Source organism: Frieseomelitta varia, unplaced genomic scaffold (genome assembly GCF_011392965.1).
Source record: "Frieseomelitta varia isolate USP_RPSP 00005682 unplaced genomic scaffold, Fvar_1.2 scaffold_850, whole genome shotgun sequence".
NCBI classification, from domain to species: domain Eukaryota; kingdom Metazoa; phylum Arthropoda; class Insecta; order Hymenoptera; family Apidae; genus Frieseomelitta; species Frieseomelitta varia.
This window is the reverse complement of record NW_025110646.1, coordinates 124,057-136,056: the sequence shown is the minus strand read 5'-3', so window position 1 is coordinate 136,056 and position 12,000 is coordinate 124,057. Positions and strand designations below refer to the sequence as shown.

General features: G+C 45.9%; 1 protein-coding gene across 17 annotated transcripts in view; it reads left to right on the top strand.

The window, feature by feature from the left end:
- Positions 1-9,128, top strand: part of LOC122536552 (histone deacetylase 5-like) — a 31,142-nt gene extending 22,014 nt beyond the window's left edge. For 12 of the 17 annotated variants that reach the window (XM_043668999.1, XM_043668998.1, XM_043669002.1 and 9 more), the window contains 11 exons: positions 292-404; positions 2,193-2,330; positions 2,930-3,033; positions 3,190-3,330; positions 5,121-5,448; positions 5,828-6,367; positions 6,508-6,798; positions 6,908-7,254; positions 7,977-8,531; positions 8,708-8,847; positions 8,976-9,128. In XM_043668999.1, the coding sequence (XP_043524934.1) occupies positions 292-404; positions 2,193-2,330; positions 2,930-3,033; positions 3,190-3,330; positions 5,121-5,448; positions 5,828-6,367; positions 6,508-6,798; positions 6,908-7,254; positions 7,977-8,531; positions 8,708-8,847; positions 8,976-9,042 (2,764 nt within the window). In that variant the 3' untranslated portion in view covers positions 9,043-9,128. Of the gene's footprint in view, positions 1-291; positions 405-2,192; positions 2,331-2,929; positions 3,034-3,189; positions 3,331-5,120; positions 5,449-5,827; positions 6,368-6,507; positions 6,799-6,907; positions 7,255-7,976; positions 8,532-8,707; positions 8,849-8,975 lie in introns of all 17 variants that reach the window. The other 5 variants (XM_043668994.1, XM_043668992.1, XM_043668997.1 and 2 more) reach the window with 5 other exon arrangements.
- Positions 9,129-12,000: the final 2,872 nt, after the last annotated feature.

The following is a 12,000-nucleotide window of genomic DNA, read 5'->3' as shown; positions in this document are numbered from 1 at the left end:
CCTCTTCGCGACGATATTTTCCGCTTTCGCCTGTAACTCTCTCTCTCTCTCTCTCTTTCTCTCCATTTGCATTCCATGCATTCTATTTCCGCCACGCCGTGTTCGACGAGAATAAAATCCCACGAGGGGATGTACTCGAGGAGAGGGGCGAGCGGTTCAGTTGGGTCAGAATGTCGTCGGATCGATGGATCCAGCGAGTCGGTCGGTTCTCGATCCACGAAACGAGCGAACGAGGGAACGAAATAGAGACGGGGATTGAACGAGGAGACGTTGGGATTTTGTGTTGGTCAGGTTGCAGCCGCAGTCGGCGGACTCGGCCGGCGCTGCGAACGCCTCGCATCCATACCGGCTGCCGCAGATGCTGCAGGAAAAGTTTGCCGACGATTTCCCGCTTCGGAAGACAGGTACGTAGGCGCGAGCGCGCGCAAAAACATCCGTTACACACTATCGTAAGTTCCCCGTGTTATCGAGTGACAAGCATATATTTGGTGGAAGATAATAGTCTCTTTCTATGTGTGCCTATTGTACGATAGTAGAATGCCTCAACTAAAGCATGGTTTTTTTTGCGATCCCCGATCATCATCTTGCCTGTGGACGAATGTATACTCGCCTACTAGAGCTACACCGACAACGAACGGACAGAGACAGACAGCTGACAGACCGAGACAGATCGATACAGAAAAATACGGGAAGAAAGACCTAGACACACACAACGGCGCGCACCGAGAGACGTACCGAGGGGCTGTCCCAAAAGTATCCGACCTCTGCTCGCATCTCAAAACATAATAATTTAATACCTATCCCGGGGTAATTTCCACCGACGTCATCACCTGCAAAGTAGTTCCCTTCCGACTCTGTGACGGTCCACTTCTCAGTCACTCGCAGTCCTTTTCCTTTTTTGTGGCTAGCAGCTGCCGCGTCGCGTTTCATTGCTTCGACGTCGAATCTTTGGCCGTTCGACGGTTGTTTTCAGTTTTGGGAATAATCAAAAATCACGCGGTGCTAGATCCGGACCTGCCGTCACTTTTTACTAAGAAATCTTGAACGAAATCTGAGCGGAACGAGCAGGTGCAGCAACCAATTTTCACTTTCCCAAAGATGCGAACGTTTCCTCCGTCACGCGCAATCGCTTCAGCACTTCTAAATAATATTCTTTATTTATTTTCGTTGATCGCGGTTTGAACACGTTTCTCCTCGACGTTGAAGGCCTCCCAAAACGAGGATCACTGAGACACGCTCGTCTTTAAAGCGGTTAAATCATTCCTTCATCCAGAATTGGACATTATTCGAATAAATTCTACCAATGAAATTTTTATTAAAAATTTTATTTTATAATAACATTTCGAACAAATTCTTCGACAAAAATTTTATTCGAATAACGTTTCGAACAAATTCTTCGAATAGCATTTCGAGCTAATTCTTCGAATAAAATTTTATTCGTTTGTTCGAATAAAATCGTTATTCGTGAATAACGAATAATTTTTCCTCGTTGTTCGTTATTTACAAATAAATTCGACAGACTTATTCGTCGTTCGAATAAAATATGCCCAACGCTGACCTGTGTGTCACTCCGGGAACTTTCCGAATCATCCGAACAGGTTTTTTTTTTTTTTGGCAAACCTTGATGCAAATTCTTTGCTCGACTTGCTCCAATTGTCATTGTGTAACGCGACGCTCCGGGAACTTGACGTTCGCAAAACTGCGTGTTACTGTCAACTGAACAGTCTTGGGTTTTTGAAAATCGGTAAGGGGTACTCCTAAAGAATCCCCCCCCCCCCTTCCCACAAGTGCTCCATACCTGCTTTTCACAATTGGATACTCAAGGACAAAGTTATATATGCAGAGGTCGGATACTTTTGGGACAGCCCGGTGTATTTCCCGATCGCGAGCTTCTCGTCCATCGATGATCCGTGCAGACACACATACCATCACTACGTTACCGATTTCCGATCAACGTGATAAACGCCACCTGGCTGGTTGTTTCATCGCCAGGTGGCTAGTGAGGAATTTTTCGCCCGAGAAGCTCGCTGGTCGTGTTTCGCGTTTTCCACCTTTCTTCTTCGCTCCCCTCGCTCTCCTCGCCCAGCCCGATTCCTCGATTCCCCGATTCACCGTGTGCCCCACCGTTTCACGCTACTCCTCCGGCCCGATACGACGACGACCAACAACTAACCCTGGCTAAAATTGGCCAGCCTCGGAGCCGAACCTGCTGAAGGTGCGACTAAAGCAACGCGTGGAGAGGAACATGGCCGCGTCGAGAAATTCACCGCTGATGGCACGCCGGAAGGATCGCCTGCTGTCGCACCTCAAGCGGAAATCACTGCTAGCAAGTATGTCCTTCGATCGAGCTTAATCGAAATGTTCGGAGTTCGAGTCGAGTCGAGTCGAGTCGAGTCGAGTCGAGTCGAGTCGACTCTCTCTCTGTCTCTCTCTAGCGTTCTTGCGTGAAGCATATATCAGTATAAACCGATTGTTTAAACCGTGTTGCACCCACCGATTATTGTTTTCGATTAATCGATCGTTGACTCGTTTTCGTTTTTTTTTTTCTTTTCTTTTTCTTTGCCTTTCTTTGCCAGTGTCCAGTAACAGCATGTACGACAACAAACAAACGTTTACCGATTAACCATTACGTTTTAATTACGTTTCGCTTTCGTTTTCGAAACCCGAGATTTCGTTTTTCGGAGAGAAGATAGATTCGCTTTTCGTGTCGTTTCGCGTTGGCGATAGAAACGAAACGAAACGAAACGAAACGAAACGGAACGGAACAGAACAGAGCGACAGACGTGCGACGGAATTGGAGGGAAACGTGCACCGTATCATGCCCTTTCCCCCCAATTCCACCGATTCCGCCTCGTCGTACGCGAGACCAGTTGCTGGCAGGCACCTCTCGCCCACGTAGATCGTCGCTCGCTCATCGAACGATTTCCAGATTCTAGCAGCAATCCGGAATCTGGGCCTAATTCACCACCGACCGTAAACAACTCTCAGGCGAGCCCCACCGCCGGTGGAAACGCAGCGGCAGCCATCCAAGAAGTGAGTAGTACGCGCCAACAGTGCAAACGCACTGACCGACAGTCGAGTGTTGTCGTTTGTAACGTCGCTGTCCTCTCCTTCTTCCTCGTTTCTCTCATTTCTTTCCGTTTGTCCTTTTCTCTCTCTCTCTCTCTCTCTTCTCTCATCCGTTTACAGGAGACGGAAAACACCGGCTACGGCGGCCCGTTGACCAGCAGCAGTCAGCAAGGTAGCCTCTCGGATCTGTCGCTGTTCAGTTCACCGTCCATGCCAAACATCTCGCTGGGACGACCGCACGTTCCATCCGGTTCCAGCACGGTAAGGATCGCTTCTCGATCGATTCATCTTAAAACACATTGCCTGTTTTGCCGCCCTCAACCTGCACATTCTTGGAGCAACAGGGGAAACTTTGTATTAACAATGCATATATGCACTTCACACTGATAAAATATTCTTAAATGTTACTATGTATTTTTTTATAGTAGTATTTAAGAAACTACTTTTATTATATATTTTAGACTTTAACTATCATTTATTTTATATTTATGCTCCCAAGGCCCAAACATTTTTGAAGCAACTTTGTACAATGCATATATGCACTTCTTTAATTCACACTGAAGAAATATTCTTAAATGTTACTATATATTTTTTTATAGTAATATTTAAGGAACTATATTTATTATGTATTTTAGACTTTAACTATTATTTATTTTATATTTATATTTAACTATTATTTATTTTATATTTATATTCAACTATTATTTATTTTATATTTATGCTTCCAGGGCCCACATTTTTGAAGCAACTTTGTACAATGCATATATGCACTTTTTTAATTCACACTGAAGAAATATTCTTAAATGTTACTATATATTTTTTTATAGTAATATTTAAGAAACTACATTTATTATATATTTTAGACTTTAACTGTCATTTATTTTATATTTATGCTCCCAGGATCCAAACATTTTTGAAGCAACTTTGCACAATGCATATATGCACTTCTTTAATTCACACTGAAGAAATATTCTTAAATGTTACTATATTTTTTTTTTATAGTAATATTTAAGAAACTACTTTTTTTGTTATGTATTTTAGACTTTAACTATTATTTATTTTATATTTATAGTTAACTATTATTTATTTTATATTTATGCTTCCAGGGCCCACATTTTTGAAACAACTTTGTACAATGCATATATGCACTTCTTTAATTCACATCGATAAAGTATTCTTAAATGTTACTACATATTTTTTGTAGTAATATGCAAGAAACTATATTTATATTTAACTATTATTTTAGACTTTAACTATTATTTATTTTATATTTATGCTCCCAGGGCCCACATTTTTGAAACAACTTTGTACAATGCATATATGCACTTCTTTAATTCACATTGATAAAGTATTCTTAAATGTTACTATATATTTTTTTTATAGTAATTCAAGATTTATTATATTTATTATACTATATGTATTTTAGACTTCAACTATTTGTTTTATATTTATGCTCCCAGGGCCCACACATTTTTGGAGCAACAGGGAAACTTTGTATTACAATGCATATATGCACTTCTTTAATTCACACTGATGAAATATTCTTAAATGTTACTATATGTTTTTTTATAGTAATATTTAATAATCTATTTATCATAATCTATTTTAGATTTCAACTATTATTTATTTCATATTTATATTAACACATTGAGGACGGTATGCTCTGATGAACAATAGCCTGTATTTTCTAGTATTTTTTTAATTATTTGAATACATTCAGTGTTAAGAAAGGGTTCAAGAGAATGTACAGCATTTAACAAGTGTATCATTTCATTAACAATTAAAATTATTAATTATTTTTCATTTTCGAGATATTTCATTCAATAAAAAATGAAAATACCTCTACTAACGTTTCTTGGTGTGGAAACAATTTCCCAACTTCTTGAAAAATTGTATATAACATTGTAATAATATAATTATATATTATTGTATATATTGTGTCCCTTAAAAAGCGTTCCCCGTCCACAATGTGTTTATAAATACCGATTGCAATAGAGAAGAAATGATTCTTGACTGTGTATTGTGTATTGTGTTTCTTCTTGTTTCGGCAGACCGGCACGAAATTGGCCACCGTCTCGGAAGCGGAGGTGCGCGCGGCGTTCACCGCGCGACTAGGGATGCCTCTCACCGGTCAAATGCTGCCCGGCACATTGCCCTTCTACCCATCGCTGACGGTGATCGAAGGTGGAGGGGACGTCGGGACGCCGAGCGCCGGCTACGTTCACAAGCAGATGCAAAACCTGGAGCATCCGTCGTTAACGAACCGGCAACACCCGTCCGCGGTTTATCACGGTACCACGACCGCCGCCGCCGCTCCCATCACGGACACGCAAGTAGCGCACGCCAGGCTGCAAAAGGCTGGTCACCGGCCTTTAGGTAGTATGTTCTCTCTTCTATCTGCTGGCGACCGATTTCTTTCGACACGCGTGCTACCCCTGTTCGCCCACCATCACCATCGCCATCGCCATCGCCATCGCCATCGCTATCGCTATCGCTATCGCCATCGTCATCGCCATCGCCATCATCTCTACTGTCGACAACGACCGTAGAATCGTCGCGTTGTGCCGCGACAACAATTGGCACTTGCGAATCGAATTTTCATCGAGACATTGCCATCGACCCGAGGCGAACGAACGAAATGGATGGATAGATGGATAGATAGGTGGGTGGACGTCAGGGGCGCGCGCCTCGCGGATAAACCGAAAGCCGACACATTGCTCACGCGTGGTCGTTTGGTCGTTGCTCTCCGTTGCCACAGGCAGAACACAGTCCGCCCCGTTGCCGTTGGGTCACCCGATGCTGCAGGGCGGCATCATCGCGCCGCAGACCCACTACGAGGAGTATCTGGCGGAGAAGCAGCTGCACGATCAACAGCAGCAGCAACAACAGCAGCAGCAGCAGCAGCAGCAGCAACAACAGGCGCACAACTATCTGAAACAGCAGATCAGACAGACGGTGTTGACGCGGGTGGGATCGCGGGGCCAGGCGAACCAGCTGGACGAAGCGCCGGAGACCGACGAGTCCGCCGAGGTGATCGATCTCACCGGCGGGAAGAAGGACTCGTTGTCGGAGGAGAGCGAGATCTCGAAGCAGCAACGGGATCGCGAGCAGTTTCTCCAACAGCAGAGGGATCTGATGATGAGACACACGTTGCAGATATCGAACGAATCGTCGACGGCCTACAGTGGCAGTGGCGGTGGCGGCGGTGGCGGTAGCGTCACCGCCGGCACCGGTAGAAGCGGTCAATCCAGCGCCAGACCACTCTCCAGAGCGTTGTCCAGCCCGTTGGTTCACTTGGGTAAGTTTGCCCCTTCGGGGTACGCCTTTCCGCCCTCCTCCCTCCTTCCTCCTTCCTCCTCGTTCCCACGTTGTTTCCTCGTTTGTTTCTCTCTCGACGCTACTCTCTCTCTCTCTCTCTCTTTGTTTCTCTCTGCCTAGCGCGCGACCCAGGTGCCCAGGCAAGTCAAACCACCGGCGACCTGTTTGCCCGCGCTTCCTCCCATCGGTCCGCAACCACCGGCCTGGCCTACGATCCGCTCATGCTGAAGCACGCCTGCGTCTGCGGCGAAACGGTGCGTGGCCATCCGGAGCACGGAGGCAGGTTGCAGAGCGTCTGGGCGCGGCTCTCGGAGACCGGGCTGCTGCAGCGCTGCGACCGAATACGCTCGCGCAAGGCCACCCTCGAGGAGATCCAAACGTGTCACAGCGAAGCTCACACCCTTCTCTTTGGTGAGTGGTTTTCTCCCTCCACCCTCTCTCTCTCTCTCTCTCTCTCTCTGAGAGGAGAGAAAAACCGTAACGAGAAAGAATAACACGGATAATAACACGCTTCGCGCAGGAACGAACCCGATGAATCGTCAAAAGTTGGACGTGTCGAAGCTGTCTCAGCTGCCCATCAAGAGCTTCGTGCGGCTGCCCTGCGGCGGAGTGGGCGTCGATTCCGATACCACGTGGAACGAACTGAATACCGCGCCAGCCGCCCGGATGGCTGTCGGCTGCGTCGTCGATCTGGCCTTTAAAACCGCCATCGGCGACATCAAGAACGGTTTCGCCGTCGTACGGCCGCCGGGGCATCACGCCGAGACCAATCAAGCCATGGGTTTCTGCTTCTTCAACTCGGTCGCGATCGCCGCGCGATTGCTTCAGCAGAAGCTCGACGTTCGGAAAATCTTGATCCTCGACTGGGTAAGAGAACACAACGCGCCGTTCATTTTTCATCGTTGCTGCTCGCCGCGACTCTTTCGTCCACGCGAACGTCGGGTTCGCGTTTCATCCGCGCAGGCTGGGGCATTCAAGAAACAGATAAGCCGAACAGCTCGCTTGTTTTCGAAGAAACAGCGAGAAAGAATGCGTCGAATCGAACTTGTTGTTTGATATCGAGGTGGCTCGTAATCTAACGTTGCTAATTTTTTTTTTGTAGATGGAGGCGTCAGGGAGATTTGAAGACCAACTTTGTTTTTTTCAAATGGGATACTATATTTTTTATATCAGAATATATATGGAAGAATATCGAATTCCGAGTAAAAGGAAAGTATTGACCTAGTAGTAGGATAACGAGTAGTTTCATTTTGTTTCTTGGAAAATTTTCGCAAGGGCGCCAGAAACGATTCACACTAGGCTACTAGGTTTAGGGCTAATAATTAGGGTGAATGCTTTCTTTACTCAGAATTTGACATTATTATTCCACATTTTGATACAAAGAATATATACAGTATTCCATTTTAAAGAAACAAAGCTGACCTTGAAATCTCCCTCGATACCAAATAAGTTTGGTCTTGTTCAGGTGATCTGTTTCTTTTAAATGCCCCATCCTGTATACACGCACGCACACACAAACACGCATACACACCACTGTGGCAGAGAAAGAGCCATATTTTTATAAAAAAATATTCCTTTCTGTCATTCAGGACGTGCATCATGGAAACGGGACGCAACAAATGTTCTACGACGATCCGCGAGTGCTGTACCTGTCGATACACAGGCACGACGAAGGTAACTTCTTTCCAGGGACCGGCGGACCGACCGAGTGCGGCGCCGGCGAGGGCCTCGGTTACAACGTGAACATTGCCTGGTCCGGCGGGCTGAATCCTCCGATGGGGGACGCCGAGTACCTGGCGGCGTTTCGCACGATCGTCATGCCGATCGCCAAAGCTTTCGACCCGAGCATCGTCCTCGTCTCCGCGGGTTTCGACGCGGCCGTTGGCCACCCGGTGCCCCTCGGCGGCTACAAGGTCAGTCCCGCCTGCTTCGGCAAAATGACGCAACAGTTGCTCGGCCTGGCCAACGGCAAGATCGTCCTCGCCCTCGAAGGTGGTTACGACTTGGCCGCCATCTGCGATTCCGCCCAAGAGTGCGTTCGGGCTCTGCTCGGCGACGAACCTACGCAACTTCGCCAAGAGGAATTGACCAGGATACCTTGCCAGAACGCGGTCGACACGCTTCAAAAGACTATCGCCGTGCAGGTACGATCATTCTCTCTCTCTCTCTCTTTTTCTCTGTCTCTCCATCCATCCATCCATCCATCCCTCTCCTTCTTTGTCCTTTTCTCCCTTATCTCTCTCTCAGAGATTATTCGTCAAAGTTACTCTTCGTTTCGAGCTCCTTCCTCTCTCGTTACTTGTTTCTCGTTCATACGCAGATGTCTCACTGGCCTTGCGTCAAACTGAACGCGCACACGACGTCCATGAGCGCGATCGAAGCCGGACAAAAGGAGCGCGACGAAACCGAGACGGTCTCCGCAATGGCCTCTCTCTCGATGCAGCAGCCTACCAATCTAACGTAAATCCATCTGTGTTCCTTCTATTCTCCGTTCTCTTTCTTTCTCTCTCGTTCGTCTTTTCTCTCTCTCTCTCTCTCTCTTTCTCTCTGTCTCCGTTAATAACCTCCAACGATTCTCCCTTTTTCAGGACTACTACCCCAGAACATTCCCGAGAAGTTTCCGAGGAGCCGATGGAACAAGATGACGCGAAATGAAGAGGCACGCGACACCTGCTCGCGATCGTTTTCCCAAATAATCACGAGGCTATCGTCGTTTCTCCTTCGTCGCCTTGTTTCTAAAACAATGAGCGCTCGTTGACACGAAACCCGTTGCTGCGAGTCTGTCGAGAGACACCTTTGCCATCGTTGTCGTCGTCGTCGTCGTCGCAGCCACTGTCGTCACCATCGTGTCACTAAGCACCGTCGTTCTCATCGTCGTCATTGATACAAAAGCGTATTGATACCTTTCCGCGTCTTCTCTTTCGCTTCCACGCTGTCGTGCTGTTCGCTTCGTCCAATCTCGTGGCCGGACAGAGCAGAAAAAAGGTCAGCGGAAATCGCGCGAAACTAGCTCCTCGACTAAATCTAAAAGACAGTAGGTTTAAGTGTTTTCTACGCTTTCACGCAAAGTTGCTCTAGAAACGCGTACGGTTGTTGTACAATCGTTGTACGCGTTCGCGCGGCCTCGCCTTTCCCCATTCAGGTTTGTTTCGTCAAGCGAATCTGGCAGTTCGGTCGTGCGAGTACAGTTTCCTTCGAGAAATGGCCGCGGAAAGTAAGGTTGAACGAGATTTTTAAAGCGCGAGCAGGGTTGAGAGCAGGGGAGAGAACGGGGAAAAGTCGCGACGAGAGAATAAACGAATGATTTAGAAAACGAGACGCATACGGCAGAGGCAAAAAAAGCGACGACGAGAGGAGAAGAGCGGTGGCGAGAGCAAGCAGATGGGTGGTGGGTGCGAGAAAAGCGAGCGAATCGTTCGCCTAAGGCTAACGAAACGACGTTTCGTTTCACGTCATCTTTCTTCGAGCGGCACAGCACACGATAAATTGGTTGTCTTTTTGTCGCGAACAAAGGCTGGTGTGATTTTTGTGATATTTTGTAAAAAGCAAAAATTTCATGAACTGTAGTTAGTTATAAAGATGTGTACGCGAGAAAGAGAGAGAGTGCGTGTCGTGTCGTGTAACATTGCGTTAGAGTTATGAATAGAACGAAAGAATGCGCGGCGTGAGTGTGTGTGTTTGTGTTCGTGTGTGTATGTGCGTGCGTTTGTTCGTCCATACGGGGGCGTGTGCTTGTATGTAGGTGCGTCTAAGGATAAAAGAAAGAGAATATATGTAATCGAAATAGGAGCATTTATTTTTGTGCCGTGCATTTTACGAGAACACGGAGGAACGCGAGCGAATCCATCGAGATCGACCATTTCCGCAAAAATCCGTACGCGTGCGTGAGCTGCGTCAATGCCGATGTTTTTTGTTTTGTGCAGCGTGCGGGGCGAGATGTAGAGAAGCGCGTGCGCGCGCACGTCGAGTACAAGAGAAAATACATGTGTATGATGATGATGTTGTTGGATGTTACGTGTCCGCGTAAGAATCTCAAGTGTTCGTCGTGTATCGTCCCATATTTTTACCAAAAATTTCGCAAATATCGCGAGCGGGAAACGTTCTTTTCGGTCGATTCGTGTCGCCAACCATCCTTCCTCCCCCCCATCTTTCATTTTTCCCTCGTTTCCGTTCACTCGTACGACGACGCGTCCCGCGATTCTGAATCGCTTTTCTTTCCTTTTTACTTTTTTTTTTTTTTTACCAATTATTGTTGTACAAAGACGCGCGTCCTCACCTTCGGCTCTGGCTCTGGCAAGCCCTCTCTGCCCTTTGTACTTGTTCCGCGTTTTCGATCGGCGGTTCACTCCCTGATGATCTGCCAACTGTAATTCTCTATCGTCGACTCGATTCGACCGAACTCGGTTCGTTCCATCACCGACTCTCCGGGATCGTGCGTACGGCGGCCATCGTCGTGCGCCACTTGTTGTTGACATTGTTTTTGCGAGAATTTTATTTGTTTCGGGGCAAAAGAAACTTGCAACATTCCGGTATCGTTCGTAGGAACTCGATACAAGTTAGATATAAATCGTTGATAATTTGCATCGAAGGCCGATTTTAATAAATAAACAAATTAAGAAATTAAACTCTTGAAAAAAGTATAAGAATGAAAATGGAAAAAAAAAAGTGTTACAATTACGTTATTGCACGTGTACGAATATGTCCATATTGCGTAAGCTTAAATGTATTAGTCATACATTTTTTATGTATATATAAATGTACCTCGTAAAGTAATTTTAAATAAAAACTATAGTCATTGTGTTACGCATACATTTACCGATCATCTCCCCCATGCTTGTAATATTTTCGCCATCTCCTTCTCCGACTTGAGACTCAAACTATACACGCGTCCCCTACTTTACTCCCGTTCGAAACGACGAATATCTACGAGTATCAAATTGCATGGAAGGAAAAATGAAACTCGTTTTACCGTGTACGCAAAATACGTGCTAACGGGGATACAAGAAAAGGAGCAGCAGCACTCGTCTTACATCTACGTACGGCAACACAGAAAACGTTGGTTGGATATTTTCTAAATTTATTTTCTTTTTTCTCTTTTTCGTCTTTTCTCTGTTTTTTGTGTTTTTTGTTCTTCGGTATACAGATTTTTTTTTATTTTTTTTATTTTATTTTTTTTTTTTTTACGTGAATACGACTAACCCTGGAAAAACTCTAATCCCGTTGTCCGTCTCTCTCTCTCTTCACTTCCGGATCCCACAGCGGGATCGGCGGAGAGACGTTTGCGGAGATTGTAACGCGCGTGCGCGAAATTCATCGCGCTTCGGGCGCTTCCGGCAATTCGGCCAATTCGTAGTCGTTTCTATGTAATAGTTGTTTATACTGAATAACGATAACGCTTTGCTGTTGTCGTTACATTTGCTACGTGTGCATATTCACATATACGTTGCTTATTTATTTACTTACTTTGCTTACTTACTTACTTATTTATGTATGTATACATGTATGCACGACGTCGCCGATTAATTTTTACATTTATATATTTCTATAATATATGTGTTTGTGTGTGTGTACGTGTGTGTTTGTGTGCATTTTATACATATATATACGTATACA